This window comes from Lepidochelys kempii, chromosome 5, assembly GCF_965140285.1.
Source record: "Lepidochelys kempii isolate rLepKem1 chromosome 5, rLepKem1.hap1, whole genome shotgun sequence".
Classification (NCBI taxonomy): Eukaryota; Metazoa; Chordata; order Testudines; family Cheloniidae; genus Lepidochelys; species Lepidochelys kempii.
Window position 1 is genome coordinate 56,291,564 of NC_136384.1, and position 20,082 is coordinate 56,311,645.

General features: G+C 42.6%; 1 protein-coding gene across 3 annotated transcripts; it reads right to left on the reverse strand.

Moving 5' to 3' along the window:
• Positions 1–258: 258 nt before the first annotated feature.
• On the reverse strand, positions 259–19,859 carry CCNH (cyclin H). 3 transcript variants are annotated; one of them, XM_073344425.1, is made up of 10 exons: positions 19,601–19,858; positions 19,098–19,220; positions 15,926–15,999; positions 15,422–15,632; positions 14,293–14,456; positions 11,531–11,601; positions 9,061–9,172; positions 8,325–8,385; positions 3,591–3,667; positions 259–496 (listed from the first exon to the last, which is right to left on the reverse strand). In XM_073344425.1, exons 1-9 carry the CDS (start codon positions 19,715–19,717, stop codon positions 3,614–3,616), a joined length of 987 nt encoding a protein of 328 aa, XP_073200526.1. In that variant the 5' UTR covers positions 19,718–19,858; the 3' UTR covers positions 259–496; positions 3,591–3,613. The 3 variants fall into 3 exon arrangements, 2 of the variants coding, with proteins under 2 accessions (XP_073200526.1, XP_073200527.1); XR_012158940.1 differs by lacking the exon at positions 259–496 and adding an exon at positions 5,149–5,267 and having other exon boundaries at positions 19,601–19,859; XM_073344426.1 differs by lacking the exon at positions 3,591–3,667 and having other exon boundaries at positions 19,601–19,857.
• Positions 19,860–20,082: the final 223 nt, after the last annotated feature.

Below are 20,082 nucleotides of genomic sequence, written 5' to 3' on the forward strand. Positions count from 1 at the left end.
GGCCCACACTTTACAGGTGTTTCTTGCATATCATTGTGAGAGTGCACTTGATTTCCTAGTGATCCTGAAAAACCGACAGGGAATGCTGCTAATCAGAAGACAACATGGCATATACTCTACCACCCACTTACCATCAATTGTTAATGCATTAGAAGTTCAAGCAAGATTAAGAGTCAGGCATGAAAATCTCTTCAGGAAAATGCATGTCTGATTCTAGAATGCTCTCTTTCAAAAACAAGTAAGTTATATATAATCATGTTGAAGTGACTAGTCACATTTAATAAAATACAAATCAATTTATTATAAAGAGGCAGTTCATCTCTATCCCATGACAAACTGGGAACCTGCTACAAGTTGTAAAAACTTTCTCCAGCCAACAAATGAGACTCCAACATAATGCAGTAGATAGATGACAAGTAGTTCCTGAAGTTCTGCTAGGTGCCATCTTCCTTTAAAATCCTAGTGAATCTACAAGATCATCATCAGTCCATTCTTCCTAAAATGATTGGGAAGAAAGAATCATGGTGAATATCTTTATTACAAGCATACACAGTACAGTAAAAGCTGTGTTATCCAGCACTTTACCAACTGGAAAGCTCTATAAACCAGTATTTCTGATCACTGAAAGTCCAATTTATAGGCCAGCTGGCACAGGGCCAGCAGGCTCCATACCTGGCTTCATGTGTCTCCCTGGAAGTGGCAACATGTTCCTACTGCTCCTAGGTGGAGGAATAGCCATGACAGGTTCAGGGCACAAGCTCTGAGAGGCAGTTTGGGTGCAGGAGGGCATGCAGGGTGCTGGATCTGGGCAGCATTCATCTTGGGCATCTCCTGGTGAGATGTCCCTGCTGCTCCTAGGCAGATGCATGGCTAAGCTGCTTTGTGCCTGCCTCCACCCACAGGCATTGCCCTCACAGCTCCCAGTGACTGAGGTTCCCAGACAATGGGAGCTGCGGAGCCAGCTCTGTCTAGGAGCAGCGGGGACATCTCACCACCAAGATCCAGCACCACAATCCCCTGCCCCGAGCCCCCCCTCCTGCACCCAAACTCCCTCCCTCTTAATCGGAATTTTTTTTACTTCCTGACACCTCCCATTCCCCCCAACATGCCGGATACCAAAGCTTTTACTGTAAACATTCTACTATAAAGACACCAAATACTACAGGAGTAGTTGTGTGATACCTCTTAAAGAATATGGAGTAGTAATTTAATGTCTAAATATAAATAAAGCAATGACTAGATGGCCTAGTTAACTGTTACATCATAAAAACTAAGTGGAAATGTACTTTTAACACAAAGGGGTTTAAAAAAAACAGTAATTTATATCCTTTTAAGATACTGAACTATGCCCACAACCTCAGAAGAAGGTGCAACTCAGTTGTCACTATGTAGAACTACACTGTCGAGACTACAGTTTTACACACCCAACAGAGGCTACTTTTGTTAGTATTCATATTCTGTACACCGCAGTGTGTGAACAGTACTACAGCTAGAAGCATAGCAAAGGAAGAATGGATACTTACCCCACAGTAATTCTGTTTTTTTTGGTGGTGTTGTCCACATGTGGTATGCATACTCCTGAGATCAGATTATTTTGGCCAACAGTGTCCATTGGGGCTGTGCCTGTACTGTACCCTGGATATCCTCTCTCTCACTAAGGACAAAGGGCAGAGGACTCAACTTTCCCTCTCTTCCTTTGCCAATTCAGAATCCAACTTGACCAGGACTCCATCTAGGACTGTAGAATCCTTGTGGACAACACCTTTAAGAATTACTGTAAATGTATGTAACCATTCTTTCTGTGAGTTATTGTCCACATGTATTCCACTTATAGTGACTAGCAAGCAGCAACCTCAGTCAGGAGGTGAGTGCTAGAAATCCTAATTAAATAACGATTGAAGGATGGCTCTGGTAAAACAGGCAACAGATATTGAGTCCTCAAGTAACACTGGGTGAAAGCATACACCCATCCCCTTGTAGCGGTTCTGCAAGTTTTGAAATTGTTACTCTCTCTCAGAAAAGCTGCAAAAGATTCCTGAGCCCAGGTGGAACAGGGTCTAAATTGCATGGATGGACCTAATCTAGCTAACTCAGAGCATGATGCAATACAACTAAATGCCCATTTAGTCAGTCTTTTGGGTGGTTATTACCTGACCTTTCACCCTATCTGTAAATGCTACAAGGAGCCCCTAAAGGTTTTGTTCTGTCAAGGTAATATGAAAAAGACCTCACTACTGTCAAGGATGAGCAGTTTAGCTTCTTTGTGGTTGGAGCAGTGTGGAAAAAAGTGGCAGATGAAGTATCGAATTTAAGTGAAATTGAGATTTTTGCTAAGGCCTGAGGATCAGTGTCTTTGTAGACCACCACATATGAGGGACTAGCCAGGTGAGCTAATGTTATAGCTTCTAAAAAGGCTGTTTTCATAGACAGTATATGGCAAATTGCTAAGGGCTCAAAAGGAGCTCCTATTAACCCAGCTGAAATTATATTAAGGTGCTAGGAAGAAGGGAGAACTCACACTGGGGGTAAAAAACATGAATGTGGCCCCTGAGAAATCTAGATGCCTTAGTAATATCATAAGACATCACTGATCATCGTCTGACCTGATCTAGTAGGGGAATGGTGTAACCCTGAATAAGACGACAAGCAAGAGTACTGCTGAACATAGCTTTATGAAGCCGATAGACATCCGTGACTGCTTTAGGGATAGAAGCCCCTGTATCTTCTATTTTAGGAAACAGGTAGTGTTGGCCTGCCCAAGCTCATCCTTCATTGGGCTGCATAGTCTTTTCTGCTCTGCATCAATATATTCTAAACTTCAGCTGAACAGCTTGCTTCAGGGTAGTGAAGCCAGCATGCATGTTATCAGATGGAGGATGCAACCTCCATTCTGAGATCACATCAGGTGAAACAGGTAATGTTATGGGGGCTAAGATGATCTGTTTATGCACATACCAGAACTGCCTGGGCCAAACATGATTATTACTGTTCTGTTTGGACTCAGTGTTAGAGGGTGACTATCTACTGATTCCATTATCCCTAGAATCCATGAGGTAAGGAAAGCATCTGACAGGGAGTTTGGGCTCAAACCCCCTCCCACCCCTACACTGAACCAAATGTTTGGCATTTTTTTCTGATTTATAGTAAACAGGTCTACTGACTGATATCCACTACCTACAGAAGATATTCTGCAGAATAAAATTAGTCCATTCATGCTAGTATGCTAATCACTTGCTGAGGTGGTGGTCTGTTAGGTCAGATATTCTGCAAGCCTGGTTAGACAGAGAGCTACTGCTTTGATGATCAGTGCAACAGCTCTAGCCCTCAGTAGCTTCTTGCTCTGAGTCTATTGACAAAACACTGATGCATGTCTATGATCACCTGGATTGTTAGTTTGTTACATAAGAAGAAATGCTGAACACAGATGAATAGCTATGAGCTCTAGAATACTTATGAAGGGGAGTCTCTCTGGGATTTCAGAAACCTTGGTTTTGTAGGTGCTCTAGGTGAGCTCCTCATCCTAACATGGAGGCATCTGTTGCCAACACCTTGCTAGGCAGAAGTGGAGAAAACAGTATTCCTTTGCATACCTGGAAAGGGTCCTTCCACCAACTTAACAATGGAGAGTTCTTCTCAAGGAACCTGCATCCTCATGCCTTGGCAATGTCTGTTGGGTAGATACATATTTCAAACAGGCTGGCAAGGAACATAAATGAAGTCTGGTATTCTGCAATAACAAGTGCAGGAAGCCACATGACCCAAGAGTCTGTGGCACATTCAAAGATGGCTGTAGGTGAGCCTACAAATGGTGGGTGAGGTCCACTATGGTCTGGATCCTCTCTCACAGTAAGCTCTTGCTGATCTGTAATCTAACATAGGCCCTGTGCAATCTATTCTTTGGGTTGGCAACCATGATTAGACTTCATTGATCCTGAGTCCCAGTGAGATGAAAAGACAGGATTGTTCTCCTGTTGCAGTGATCATCCTAGAATTAACTAGTCATCAGGGTAAGGCTATACCTGGATCCCTTGCTGCCTCAGGTGAGCTGCCATTACTCCCAAGCACTTAAATACACTTTGTGCTGCTGAGAGACAAAAGGACAGGATGCTACAGGTAGTGAGATGCTCCCATTTGGACTATGTGGCAAGTGAATTGATACATGAAAATCTACATCTTATAAGTCAAGAACTACAAACCAGTCTTGGATCTAATGAATGGATTAGAGAGGCATGGGGTTGCCATCCTGAATTTGAAACAGTGGATGAACTTGTGGAGGCAGCTCAAATCTAGAATTAATTAATTAATTAGATACTAGCCCTACTTCTTCAGGATAAGAAAAAAAGTGGGAGTAAGACATCTTCCTTCTGAACTCCAAGGACATTTCTTCCACTGCTCTGAGATTTAGAAGAGAGTACGCTTCTTGCTTTAGCAGAATCTCATGAAGGGTCCCTGAAGAGGGATGCGAAAAAGTGGAGGGTTGGAAGGAACTGGAAAAATTGAATGGAACACCACCCCACACTTATCTCCAAGACCCAGCACTAGTATAATAGATTCCAGGGCTCAAAAACTGAAGGAAGGGTACTGATCCTCCGTATGGCAGTCAGCAAGTCAAACTTGATGCCTTGAGGTTGTGCAGCAGATGAGGAGGCAGCAGAGGGTTTTCTGCATTTGAACCTCTGCTTTTTTCTCTGCAGCTCCTATGATTTCTGTGGACGAACAACAACGTGTCTTTTGTCTGGAGTAGTATTGTGACCTAGCCTGCTTTCTCCTAAAGACTAGCATGTAAACTAAGGAATGGAGAGTGGTTCTTGAATCTTTCAAAGAGTGCAGGGCTTCATCAGTTCTTGCATTAAAGAGAGGTCACAACGTTCAAACAGGAGGTCCCCAATAGTCTGGACTTCCTTAAGGATTCCTAGAGTCTGTAACCATGAATCCCTGTTCATAGCAATGGAAGAAGCCACTGAATGGCCTGCAGCGTCCAACACATATAATGGCACCTGCAATGATGTACAAACTACCAACTGCCCCTCAGATACAATGGACTTCACTTCATCCTTGTCTTGAGGGGGTTTTCCCAATAAATTACAACACTGCATCCCAATTATTCTGACAGAAGCACCTCGTAATTTACAACGCACAAGTACATACACGAGTAATTTTTCTTCTCAAATCTAATTTTTTTTCAAAAATGTCTCTTGAAGGTTATTTTTGGGGTCCCTGCTGCCTGGACCTTTCATGCACTGCGACTGCTACCGGCGATTCAGGAACTGTAAAGATATTAAAATCCATGTAAAGATATTAAAATCCATCTGAAAGAACTTGCTAGCACCTCTTTGTCTTTTTAGAAGTGGGTCATCCAGCATAGAGGCATTGCCTCAACAGACACTGCTGGCCAAAAAATAAATAAAATCTGTCTACGTGCCTGAGGCACATTCACACCAGTAGTGGAATACATGTGGACAATAACTCAAAGCACCACCTCCCTAGACCTGAAGGCTTGGTGGTTATCAGTATTCTAGAGTACATTATGATTTAAACAAAAAACAAAGTAAACCTGACCCACTGCAGTAGAAAAGCAGGTGATTTCTGAAATCATGACACAGATCTCTTATTTAAAGGTCTACCATCAGGTGCTAGTTACAGCATAGCAATAAGCTTAAATGGTTCAGAAAAAAGAATCAATGTGATTTCTCTCTGCTAGTAATTGCCTCTGTTTTCTTGAAGATGTGATTTTAAACTGAGGTACAGAGCAAGAGAGTGCTGTAGATTTATTTTTAGCAATTTGTCTCATCTTTTCTTCAAGAAAATTTCACATATGAAAAACAGACAAGACACCAAAGCTTCATTTTATCAAGAGCCTTTGTTCCATAAAACAAGTTTTGAACAAGTGTAACATTATGGAATAGCTCCTTTTCAAAAAGATACCAATTTTTGCAGTTTTTAGTGTAGGAATATTGTTAGAAAATTAAGGCCAAGATCATCAGGAGTGTGTAGCAATTTTGGAAGCCCCACTAGAGACAGCTTGCCTTAAAAGGGGTGGGTGCTCAGCAAGAGCCAAGCCCCTCTAAGGTGTCTTGCTAGGTCACTAAATATCATTCATTTCTGAAAATCATGGGCTAATTTCAGCAATTCTCAAATTAATACACAACCAGTGACCGCTCGAGTTTATGAAATATGGTAAGACCTTAGCTTCCATTATAAGTCAATAACTATATGAAACAGAGGCCAGGTCTACACTAAAAATTTAGGTAGACCCAGCTACAGCACTCAGGAGTGTAAAAACACAAACGGACAAACAAAAATCTACGCCCCTTAAATCCACACAACTCCTGGCATAGAAAGCACTAGGTCAATGGAAGAATTTTTCAGGGAGGGGGATTAACTACAGCAATGGGAGAACCCTCTCCCATCACTGTAGCAAGTGTCTACATTTGAACTCCTACAGCAGTTCACGTGCAGACATCATCAGAGGGCCCTGTATTTTAGTTATAGGGCACAAACTTGCCTGTCAACATTACCCAACAGGCTGTAAATTCTCAACCATGACAGACTTCTTAAATTCCACTTAATCTAGCCAATTAAGCCTTTCTCTGCTGTGGAAGCAGAGTACACTCCACCTTCTGACCTTTAATCTTACAAGAATCCAGTAAGAGCAGTGATTTCCCCATCTGTTAGCATGCAGCAGCATTATCCAAAGCAGCCAACAGGGCTTACACCCTCCCAAGGTCTTACCCTGAATATATTCTAAGAAGCCACAACTCCCACTTGTAACAATTACCTCCATTCTGCTATTACTTCCCATATGGTAGTTCCTTAGCGCTACCATAACAAACCGAAATCCCTACCTCACTCCAAATTTACAAAAAAAATTGCAAGATGAGGGTAGTACAAGCTAGCCTTTAATATGTCCTTGTTTTCCTTCTGCACTCCAAGCCACTAGAACTTCATACATTCAACACAATTTGCTACCCACTTTCTGGACTGAATTCCTGTTAGCTCCCATCTTGGGAAGAGGTAACAACTAGAAAATGTCAGCAACACTGACCAGAAAAAAAAAAAGTATGGTATGGCTTCTAGGTGAAGTCAGTCCAGTTTCAGTCTGCTTCCCCACTGCTTCATTCTAATTTTCATAAGCTAGTTTCCAGATACCATCAAATCTGAAAATTAGCTGATTTCCTAAGAGCAAAAAGACAGTACTTGGCTTGTCACAAATTACTGAACAGTGAAGCTGTATCCATCCTATTCAAACTGTATATATGAATAAAGTAGTTCTTCCTATTGCATTGTTCAGTTAAATTTGTGAGACAGATATCCAAAGAACAGAATAAGCCACAAGTGTGAAGGAATAAAATTAAAATGTTACCAAACCAGAATTCTTGCCAGAGCTTGGTCTAACTCAGAGGTGGGCAAACTACGGCCCGTGGGCCACATCTGGCCCACAGGACCATCCTGCCCAGCCCCTGAGCTCCCAGCCAGAGAGGTTAGCCCCTGCCCCTCCCCTGCTGTCACCCCTACCCTGCAGCCACACCACTGCACAGGCAGCACAGCTTGCGCCCGCCCACCTCCCAGGCTTTCCAATAAGCCAGTCCTGCTGCTCTGAGTGGCATGGCAAAGGGGCAGGGGGAGAGGGGATAGGATAAGGGGCAGGAGATCCCAGGGGGCAGTCAGGAGACAAGGGGGGTTGGACAGGGAGTAGGGTCCGGGGAGGGAAGGAGGGCGGTCAGGGGACAAGGAGCAGTTGGGGGCTGGATGGGTCCGCGGTTCCGAGGGGGGCAGTTGAGGTGGGAATGAGAGGGGACAGACAGGTGGCGGGGACCAAACTGTTTGGGGAGGCACAGCCTTCCCTACCCGGCCCTCCATACCATTTCGCAACCCCGATGTGGCCCAAGGGCCAAAAAGTTTGCCCACTCCTGGTCTAACTCCTCAGGGTACGGGCTAGCAAAAAACAAGGAGTAACATATTCCACTGAAGGGAGAGAGATGTTGAAGAGCAGTACATTAACTCTGTTTGGCCAACAAAGCCATGTCAAGCCCCTCTCAGACTGACTACCACTTTAACTTACGTCCCAGAGATTTGTCCTGGCCACAAACCCTTTCTATAAGTTGTGATGGAAATAAGCTAGAATGTATAAGAAATTAGGAGGCATGTTTTTACTGTTACTGTAAAACATCCAGACACTAAATAGCCATTTCTGAACTGCTTGGTTTGTGAAATGTTCACTACCTGAAAATTTCCAGAACATGTTTTAACAGTATTAACAAACTACCATTCTTGTTCGTGATTAGAGAAAATATGAACAGTGCTTCTGCAACATGTCTACTAACCTCATCCATTTTAGATTTCTTTGTAATATAGTCATCATCTTCATAGCCCTTTCTCTTCTTTCTAGCTCCCCAAAGAAAAATACAAGATGTTTAAACATTTGAGAAAAAGTTCAACTCCAATACTAGCTTCTTTTTCTTCCTTATCCTTGGCATTTTTAAGTTGAATCTCTGTTTCACATATTTCTTGAATACACAAATGCAGTTAGAGTTTCACTAATGCTGGAAGTTTCTCGCCACTTCACTTTGCTACCTAAAAGCAAAGTATTAGATCTTACATGGAATAGTAGTTTTACAATCTGCACAAAAAGACTCAAGGCATATATTTTATACAAATTTGATTAAAAGGATCTCTAAGCCCTTGATAAACAGATTGTTAACTACACCCTATTACGCAAGTGTTAATAACCATTTTTTAGATAGGTTAAATGGTGCACAGAGGTAATTTGCTTTAGGTCTCATGATAAGTCAGTGGCCAGAGCGGAGAATGAACCCTGGAGTCCAAGCCCCTACTTTAGCAACTGTTAATGATATTGTTTTTCACATTAAACATTTTATTTTACAAACAAGTACAATATTCAGTCTAATAAATTAAACCAATTTTCATCTGATTATACAGTGCAAGGAAAATTAACGTTTTATAAAAGCTAACATATCACTGCAGAAAGTGACAGTTCCAACTGGCAGTGTATGAAAGCAGTAAAGTCAAAACTCCTTAATGCTCCAAATTTCTACTTACAAGTTTGCATTAAGAGCAAGTTCTGAGCTGTGACATTTCTCTAACTTCTGCTTTAGAGCGGCAACCTCCTCAGGCCGTGGTGGTTCATACTTCTTTATGAGATTTTTCATGCCTATGGAGGTAACACCACAACTTTTCAAAGTAATGAATTAGTTGCAATAAGTTAATTAACTTACAAGAATGTTGTGGGAATTATCTCAAGAGTCAGTGGCATAGCCAAGCTTAGAACTCAAGAGCCCCTGCCTCACAGCCCTGATTTAGTCCAATAGACTAGACCAGTGGGTTTCAAACACATGACCTGCGAAGTTATTTGCTGCGTCTGCCAAGCTCCGCCCCAGGGAGTTATTTCCTGGTTACCAAGGTTACACACACCCCCGCCCAGCGCGCCACGTCCCCACTCCTCTGCCCACCTCCAGGTGCTTCCTGCTGCCAAACTGCTGTGTGGTAGCGCTTTCCAGGAGGGAGGAGCGGGAGCTGTGTGCTCAGGGGAGGAGGCGGAGAAGAGGCGGGGCAGGAGCAGGGACTTTGGGGAAGGGGTTGGAAGGGGCGGGGCTTTTGTACCTTTGTACGAAAAGGTGTCAGTGATGTGGCCCTCGGGCCAATGTACTAGTCCTCATGTGGCCCTCATGGTGATTTAAGTTTGAGATCCCTGAAGTAGACTCTTCAGTGTACTAAGCACAAGATAATGATTCAAACCACAGTTTGATTTTGGAAAGATCTAGTCAAATCAGAACAGTTTATAAAGAATTTGGTGGCACAATTTGAAGGCCCCTTCAACAGGGCCATCTCCTCTTGCCTTCATAATCTAATGAAGGTATCAAAGCTAGCTTTTCAACAGATATCAAGAAGCTGCAATAGTACATGCACCGCACTACAGACCATTTTAATTAGATCGAACGCTTACCAGATAAAATCCTTTTATCTGTCAAAGCAAATATTTGGTACTTGGGGAAAAAAAAAAAAAAAAAAAGGAAGACTTCTTTCAAATGGCTTCATAAACAAAATCTCAGCTTAGAAAAACCACAAAATACTCTTAAATTTTAGAAAACCTAAGATTACATGCATAAGAGTCTTAACTGTCACTTTACGTCAGAGGATTTATTCTAAGTAGTGTCAAGATACAGTGTAAGCTCAGAGCAAAGAACTACATTGAAACTAGTTGGCATCATGATTCTGGATTTCCTCAAGGCTAAGTGATAATGCAGAGCGAGCACTACTGTACTAGAAAGTGTAAGGAAATGTTGATAATGTACAATGTGGAAAGCAAAAAGTAAGTTAAAAATAAAGACCAGTCTCAATCCTGTTAAAATACACTAAATTGATCATCTTTCAGCAAGCATAAGAGAACGAAGAGGGACTTATTTTTACCATTACCAGATTGCCGTACCACTGGTATGTTTACTTTTTTTAAATACAATTTATTTACTTATTGTGTGTGTCCTAGCCTGAAGGCAAGTTTCCGATGAAAATATATGATGGCTGGAGTGTTTACACACACAAAAGAAGAGGAAAAGAGAGGTTCATTCACATTTTTTACATTAGAAATATCTAGCCTGGAAGACACTTGTGAAATAATAGTCTCACAAGGGCCAAGAAATTGAAAGTTCAGCAACTGAAAGGTGAAGGATTTTTTAATCACTGAAATCTTGACTGTTTTTAACACTTAACTTCAATGACTAACGTTTTGGAGAAAAAGTCTTTAAGGATTCAACACACAAACACCCTTTCCATTAAGGTATGACAGCTAACAATATGCATCAAGGCACGCAATGCGTTCTCTAGCAAAACTGGACTTGACATTGATGTTTCTAAGTAAAAGAAACGAAAAAATGCTTAACCCCCTTTCAAGCCTTCTTTATATATCACAAAGCAGTTAATAAAAGGAAACAAGAAGAGTCTTAAAAGACTAAACCTTTACAGGTCACTATTAAACTTTTAAAAGTTATTTAGCTTAGAAAATGTACCCTCTAGTGGCACAAGCAGTAATCCGCAGGTTTCTGCAAACTTGAAAAGTGGGTAAAAGCAAATTGCTTGCATTTCTTCCAAGTTAACAGCAACTAAGAAAATATTTCACCCAAATTCAGAAGTAGCAACAGCAGCAGATATCAAAAGTAATGCTCTCACTTTTCAAGTGTGAGGTCAATCCCCAAGACCTTGTTAGAGATAAAAATACTGAGGCTCAGTGCATCATTAGACTCTTATTTTAATTTCATATTTTTGTATAGAAAACTAGGTTTCAAAATTTTTTTTTTAAGCTGCTAACTAGTTCATTTTGTGATCCTTTTTTCTATTAAGCTTGCAACAATTTTGAAGTGAGGAAGATTGGTATAGTATGTGTCTGGGGTAGTGTGTGTCTGAAGAAACACAGCTACATAAGCTTGTACATAGTAAACAAACCTGCTCCAAAGCCACCTCTTAAATATTTAGTTTGAGGAAAAAATGCATACTTCTCAGCACAATGTTTACTTACATTTCATTCCATCTAGTAACTGGGACAGAGAAGTTCTGTTTTCTTTCAACAGAAGACATTCTGATAAATAGCTACAAAAAAGTAAGAAAAATGTGGAATTCTAGAGTTACTACAATAAATGATTAATTCAACACATTCTTCGTAGCTGCACCATTGTTATTAATGTAAATGACAAAGTGTCAAGTTCTGACTGTTAGAGCTTTATGATGTTAGCAACATGACTGAACAAACTTGTTTTCTATAGTAAAATATTTTTTTCCCTTGCATAAACAACTAAATCTAACACCATTAAGAGACAGGCAGATGAGTTTAAAAATTGAACTGCTACTAAAAAAAAATCATGACGTTTAATGTTGCAAAATAAACTCATAAGTAAACTAAATCTTCCCAAATCTGTAGACAGGTAGCTCTGAGGCACGTCCTTTCATCATCTCACTGGGGTACTGACACAAGTCTATGTTGATGGTTTGTTTGTTTTTTTTAAAGTCACTATTTCATTGCTGATCACAAAGAAATATTCAGCTTATCTAGCTATCCATTCTTGAAGTGTAGTGTTTATATAGACACATTTCTACTGTGCCAATCACAATAGTATTATTGGCAGATAGCAAATAATATTGTTCCAGTGTTAATGTAGGACTTTGAAACTTAATCCGCTTATGTTTGGCAAGTTATAAAATAGCTCAGAATGAACACCACATGAACTATGATCCTTCTTTTCTCACTTTAGAACAACATTTTTGTCCCACATCAAATGACAGTTTATGCTTTAGTACCCTCTATCCTGCTCCAACGTTCAACAAAAAGCTGCAAAAATAGAGACAGGCTCTAAAATACATGAAAGTAAAGGGATAGATCAGTTGTCCTGAAACTGCAATCCATGTGAGTACCATTCATATTACCAATACTCCGAATGTTACTCTTTGGTATTTAGTTTCTAACCTACAATTTGCTTCTCTTAAAACAGTCTCTGGACAGAAGTTACAGCACTTGTAAATAAATAGTATGTAAACACAGGACTCACAAAGTGAATTTAAACAGTTTGAATTAGCTTAAAATTCATGTAAAAACTATATTTTGGGAATTTACCAATGAAGCAGGAAGCAATCTAGTGTAGAGAGGGAAGACTTACAGCAGTTCCAGTGCTATTGGACTACAATAATATTTTACAATTACATAAGACCGCATCTGCGGGAATGGTGGGTAGGCATTATAACCCCATTCTACAGGTGGTATAACTAAACTGAGATTTGAAGCAATCTTCTAATTAAACACTGGTGTAAAGGGTAAATTATAGCTCTACCACAACAGTGATCTGGTGACATGCAGAGAATCAAGGCCAGGCAATGGAAGAGGCATTGCAATAGAATTCAGGACCTCCTAGCTCTGCGCAATATTCCTGTAGGCCATGAAACTGGGATATATCACGCCTATCAAATGGAAACATTCAAATATTTTTGTGCTTCCTGAGAAAACACACCACTTTGTATTAAAAAATACCTATGATCACGTTACTTGTCCCCTCCCATATCATTCTCTTACTCAAACTGCTTTTTGTTCAAACTTAAAACAAGAGATTCACTTTAAGACAACATTCAAACATGGGCAGTCCAAAGAGTGAAATTTTTGGAAGTTATGAGTGATCAAAGACGGGGTTATAGTGAAAGCCATTCTGCACTCTGAGCTACAGTGGTCCTGACCTGCAGCTATTACAGTAATGTAGTCACATTCAAGGTATGAGGCTGTGACATAACCCCATACTCAAGGGCACTGTGAGGCGTAGACAGAAAATTGCCACACAATTAGTACAAGTATCCAGTGTACCCAATTTTTTTAGAATATCTAGAAGTACCTGGTTTAAGAGATGTTTTAATCTCCCTCTTTTCCCCCATTAAAGTTTACCCCCTGAAGTTTCAAAACCTGCTGAATCTTTAAGTTTATATGTAATGTTTGGAAACTCCCCCTTTTAACTCTCAGTTGACACACACCATGGAAATCAACAATGGGGCATTCTGCCAACTGGACTGCCACTGTCAATTTAATTGACAATTGATTAGCAAAACAATGCCAGTACTTTAAAGATTTTAAAGGACTTAAGGTATGTCTACACTGTAATAAAATACCCACAGCTGGCCCATATCAGCTGACTCTTGCTCACATGGCTCTAAAATTTCAGTCCCAGAGCCCAGGCTCTAGACCAAGCACCTAGACAGCAATTTTGTAGCCATGCAACTGACAAAGCCAACTGCAGCTGTCTTATTGCAGTGTGGACATATCCGTAGCCACTTTTCTCTAGTCTGTTTCCATGTACATAGAGCAGAAATACTACCCAGAGGCAATGGTTAGAGCTCTTGGAAGTTTTAGCTACTGCTGGCTAAGAGAACCTTTGGTTCTCACCGAAGCCAATGAGAATCAAGAATGCTCAGACCCTTCAGGATCAGGCTGAAAGTCTGTAGTGCTTTAACTGGGCCATATGAGATACAGTTGGAGGTAGCAAAGATTCAGGGGAATATTAAAAACCAAACACCTATTTCTTATCTAGTGGAACATCCTGTTTCCAACAACAAAAGAAAAAAATAAATAGTGATACTTCACCATTTGAAACAGCCAGTTAGTCTCTGAAACAAGGCACTTATCTATTCCCCATGAGTCAAATACATAGGTATACATCTGTATAAAGATATCTAGCACCTGGAACAAACAAACAAATTAATCCAAGCAGCAAAATCAGTCATTTAAGCCAGACCTGTGCAAAAATCTACCTTTCCATATTAATTCCTGCCCTGGAAGCACTAGATAAGATGGCAGTGAGAGCTATTTGTGAAGGTGTAAATAGAAGGTAGGCATCTGTCAGAGCTACTCGATTGAGAAAGTCATCAGCTGTTTTCCTCAAGACCTCAGGATTCTCCAGCAATGGATAACGAGTCTAGAAAATAAATATTCAGGCATTACTTCTGCTGTATTTTAATCTAATTGATACATGACCTCCATGTAAAATTGTTTCTATTCTTCTGTATGAACGTTTGACATATGAATCAAAAGGACATTTTGAAAAACAAAGTCTAAGAGAGTCTTATTCTGAAAGCTATCCTGAAATGTTTAGTGACCACATATAAAAACAAAGATGTTTCAATTCAGATGTGTTCCCACTTATTACAGTATAAATCCAAGACTTTCTAGGATACATTTTACATTAGAGAATGACAAAAGATGAATGCAAGTTCGGTGTATGACGCATGAGATTTCCCCCACACACGCTAAGTTACTGTATATTGAATATTTTAATATGAAGACTGATCTGTTAACCAGAAGCATCATACAGAGCTTCCCCTCCCATTCTAGCATATTTTGACTCAGAGGTTCTCAGACTTCACTGCACCATGACCTCCTTCTGATAACAAAAGGCCTGAGCCTGCCCGAGCCCGCCGCCCTGAGCCCAAAGCCAAAACCCCACTGCCCCGGGTGGGAGGGCCTGTAACCTGAGCCCTGCTACTCCGGGCTGAAGTCCTTGGGCTTCAGACCCGACACTGGGCAGTGGGGCTTCGGGCCCCAGCAAGTCTAATGCCAGCCTTGGCGACCCCCTTAAAATGGGGTCACGACCCACAGTTTGAGAATAGCTGTTTTAACTTATTTTAAAAAATGGACAGTAATACTATGGTCCTTCAATTCAAAAGTCTCACATTTGACCAAGTTTTTCTCCAAAAATACTAGCAGCCATATAACCTCCGCAAATTTGATCCACTACAAAATGGGGCCCCAGGCAATCCCCACTACCATATTATAAAATGAAGTTAGCAAGCCTATTTATTTTAAAGAATATTAATAAGTACCTAACTTGGTACCGAGTTTTTAGTAGTACAGTGAGGAGAAAGACAGTAATTAAATTATTACCTTCAAATCAATTAAAAATCCCTCAAATGGTCTATAAGGGTTGTGCACTATAAGATGGAAGTTCAGCTGTTGAATAAGTAGTAATTCATATTCCAAAATCTGTTCAAGAGCCTTCTCCTGACCTGGAGGGTTCTCTCGAAGGTTACCAACAAACTGTGCACTGGACACATTAAATTCATCTACTTTACATGCCAAGAATGCACATGTTAACCTTGGAAAAGAAACATAATAAACATAATTTAGTTCTGTAGCATGCATCATGCTGTTATCATACAGACCTTCTGGTTCAGAGTTTGTATTTCCCCTTTTTGAAAGCAAGAAGTGTTTTGAAGAATACAATAACCTATTCCCAAAAGGAAAGTGATGAAAACTCATTATTCAGATTCTTGTTTTATATAAAACAGGTAAAAGTCCTGACTCATGTGCTTGAGCTTTCATAAGTTACTTGATATGACAATATTGATAAACATTAAAAGTAAAATTCAAAGCGTCCCAATTACTCACATTATTATTCGAGGGTGATACTCCATCACTGAGTTATTGAGGTAAAAACGTTTGAAGTACATAGTCGCTGTTCCCTAAATATAAAGAGTCAGTAAGGCCTACTTGAGCAAAACAGCACAAATCGCACATAGGTAAAGTTCAACACACCGAATGTACACATTTAAAAAGACACAAGGTACATTTCAACACTCCACTGGGGCAAGTCTATCTAAGTTACTTATCTGCCCCCACCCCCATTCACCATAAAATCAGCACCTCGCCACCTTTAACATATTTATCCTGAATAACCCTGCAAGGCATTGTTACACCTTGCACCCTGCCCACACAAAAATAAATAAATAGGGTGTGTAAGTACACACATGGAACTGAGGCACAAAGAGCTAGATTCACAAAAGGACCTAAGGGCATGGAACTACTTAACTGATAAACAATCTACTGGGCAGTGGAATCCTCAGCCCCGAATAAGGTGCCTAGGCTCCCCATAAAATACCTGGGAGAGTTAGGCACCTAAGAAACGAATCCTTACAAGCCAGCAAGCCGAGTGGTGAGCGATCTAAGCTAGTCAGTGGAAAATACAGAGGCAAAGGGCAGAAGCTAAGTCCCACCCTTCAAAGGGACATAGGCACCCAACTCTAGACTGAAAGGGGCACCTATCTCAGCTCAAGATTTATAGCCATGAACCCTCCCTTGGATTTAGGCTCTTAAGCCAGGTGAGCACTCTCTCACAAAAGACAACCTCACATACAGTGGGCCCCCATCCATTGTAGTCAATAGCCTCATGGAATGCCTGTTTTGAACAGGGATTTGAACCCAGGTCTTCCACCTCACAAGTAAGTGCCCTAACCAGCAGGCTATTTGCTAGAATGGAGTAAGCTCTCCTGTTGAAGCTGTTCCACTTGGTATAAATAAATATTACTTGGATCAGAGAAGAAAAAAAAAACAAAAACATGCAACCGGTGGTTAGGCCACTCCCATATAATGTGGGAGAGCAGGGTTCAAGTCCCTAGTCTAAAAAGTATGTTATTTATACAGGGTGGAACAACTTCTACAGGAGAAGTTAAGAGAAGCTTATCCCAGACGACCTAAAAAAAAAAACTTAGTGGTTAGGACACTCACCTGGAATGCAGAAGACCTAGGTTCAAGGTCCTACTACAAATCAGGCAAATCTCCAACATCCTGGGAGAGTGCTATAACCGCTTGGCTATTCGGACATACATATATACACCCACCCCTAAAAGTCTTGACCTTTGCTCTTTTGTGCAGATTAGGCCTGCTCTGAGAAAATTGGGCCAAACAGGTAAACCTAGGAATCAGAGAAACACCTAGTTTAAGAATCTCATCAGAACTGGGAGCAAGCTTAAGGTGGAAAGCTGATCAGTGCATCACAACAGTTCTGCACATGTATACTGACAGAAACTTTGGCATCTTGGATCATTAGACACCTAAAGGATTAGGAAGCAGCTGAACAGGAGTTCTGTCAATGTCAGAAGCCTCTAATTTTGGACTTAGGTGCCTAAATCTCCTTGTGGATCTAGACCTGAGTGACCTGCCCAGGGTCACAAAGGAAGTCTGTGGAATAACAGTGAACTGAACCCAGATCTCCCAAAGCTCAAGATACTGCCTTAACCATTGGACCATTAGTCCTTTCTATCATTTCACATCCGCATCTTGATAAAACACATTGACATGAAATCCAGTATTTTTTTTTTCCTATTTACTCCATCATGTTTCTATTGCTATTCAGTTTTTCTTTAGATGTTTAGCTACAATGTTAATTTACAAGAGTTCAGATTTCTCCAAATTCAGGCAGGTGGACAGTCATTCTAGAAAACACAACGTCATTAATTCTAAACCAAAGCCACGTCTTCACTACCCGCCGGATAGTGATCGACCTATCGGGGAGGAGTAAGCGGAGTCCACGGGGGAGCCACGGTCGACTCGCTGCTGTGAGGACGCCCAGGTAAGTCGAACTAAGATACGCAATTTCAGCTACGCTATTCGTGTAGCTGAAGTCCAAGTATCTTAGTTTGAAACACCCCCCAGCCCCCCGGGGAGGGAAATAGTCAGGGGGCAGAGAGCAGGGGTGTTTGGATAGGATGCAGGAGACCCAGGGGGCAGTCAGGGGTGGGGAGCGGGGAGTTGGATTGGGCTGGAGGTTCTGGTGGGGCTGGATAGGGGGCAGGGGCCAGGCCACGCCTCCCCCATCCAGCCCTCCATACAATTTCTGTACCTGATATGGCCCTGGGGCCAAAAAGTTTGCCCACCCCTGCCCTAAAATCTCTATCCCCCACTGTTTAGTTTCAGAATATTTCATCTATGAATCATGAAAAGCTTCAAGCTATAGTTTGAGAAGCAGTGCCCTGGATGTGAGAGAGGATATGCTTTAAAAAAAAAAAAAAAAAAAAGCTACTAGGTTTCTAGAATAAACCCTACAGGGGTTTACCTTTGTTGCATTTAGCACAAGTATGTGACATAATAAAGTGTGTCAAGCCCAGAATTAGACAGAAATTCAGATTTAGAGTTTTTTCTTTCAGTCTTGAATTCATTTCTATCATCAAATTTTGGTTTTGTAGGAGAAAACCTAGCTCTTTATATGCAATAATCTAGGACTATACCAGGTGCCCTAGAGCTAGATTCATTAAAACTGGTTCAGGAAGGTGTAACTTTCCCTCTCTACTAGCAAGAGCACTTTTTCCCCAGGAGATGGTCAACCTGAGCAAGAGCAGATTAAAAACCTGACAGAGACTCTTCTGGCCCGAACCAACGCCCAATAAAAAGCAAAAAAACCACACACAAGAACAAAAATGTGCATTGATTCTGGATTAGTCCTTCTAATACCTGTATCCATGATGCCAATCAAGTCGGACCCTCAACAAGGAAAAAACCCTCCCAGAGTTGGAACAAACAAAAAAAATCTTGCAATACACACACCTAAAATAAACCAGTGAGGGAAGTGCCAAGGGCCCCACGGGCACTCTGCCTGCTCCTCCTTTGGTGGCTGCAAGGATCAAGTCTTTTTATTCCCCACAAACCGAACCTGCGGAAAGATGGAGCAAGTGCCCCTCCCCACGGTGCTGCAGATGTGGGTCTCTCAAGAGAGGGGCGGCTTGCAAAGGAAAGGCTGCGTCCCTACGGTTCTGTTCGGCAGACCGATCAACTGTACACAACTCACCACCACGGATCTGGGCATGGCAGGTTTGAACACGGAGCAGAAATCCAGCAGTTTCTTCTCATAATATTTACAGATTGTCAGCTCCTCCCGGGGCTCCAGAAGCAGCGAGTCGCTCTGCCGAGCCTACGGGAGAACACGGGCAGCTTCACCGCGGGCCGGGACCCTGCCGCTGCTCCGGGCGCCGCCCGCAGCAGCAGAGACTGCCGCCTCCCACCGGGGCCGCCGCAGGAGGGGCGGCGGGATCCAGGGGACACTCCCGGGCCTCGCCCACACCCGCTGCTTGGCGCAGCTGTTGCCCGCACCCTGCCCCCTTCGCAGCCTGGGGGGAGCCGCGCCGAGCACCCGGGACTCGCCGACAGCTGCAGCCACAGGGCTCCCCCGCGCCCGGCTGCCCCGCGACAGTGCCCCCGAGACCGACCCCTCCGCCCCCGGACGACGACGCCCCCATCCCGAGCCCGGATGCTGGCTCTGGCTGTGCAGGGAGGCGGCGGGGCCGTCGGTACCTTTCCGCAGGCCACCGCTTTGCAGCGGAACTGGCGGTTGGCGTCGGCTCGGCAGCGGCCCAGGTCCTCCTCACTGCGGAAGGTCCAGTGCCGCCTCTGCGTGCTGCTGTGGTACATCCCGGCCGCGGCCAGCCGACCACCGCTCGCCAACCGGCACCCGGAGCGCGCGCCCAGCTCCCCGAGAGCGCGCACGCCCCTAACCCCCACAGCCGCTCCCGGGAGACTCTTTCAAGCCAAGCCCCGCCCCTAGCGCGTAACCCCAGCATTTCTCGCGCCACTACGGGTCCCAGCGTGTCGTGTGGTTGGGTGAAGTCTTCTCCCAGCGAACTCTGCAGTCCCAGTTTGCACTGCGGCCCCAGGAAAACTACCATTCCCGGAAGGTGCAGCGACATAGCTAGTGGTAGTTCCCAGCGTTCCGTGCTCTAACTGGAGGCAAGCGGCCCCTCCCAGCCGGCAGTGAGCGAACACTGCATGCTGGGAGT

Excerpts from the sequence above, each read along its gene's own strand:
- CCNH (XM_073344425.1), bottom strand. The coding sequence starts at position 19,717 with ATGTACCACAGCAGCACGCAGAGGCGGCACTGGACCTTCCGCAGTGAG. Across the intron at positions 19,221-19,600 it reads AAGCGGTGGCCTGCGGAAAG|GCTCGGCAGAGCGACTCGCT; the intron begins GTACCGACGGCC and ends GTTCTCCCGTAG. Across the intron at positions 11,602-14,292 it reads GCAGGAATTAATATGGAAAG|CTATTTATCAGAATGTCTTC; the intron begins GTAGATTTTTGC and ends ACTTTTTTGTAG.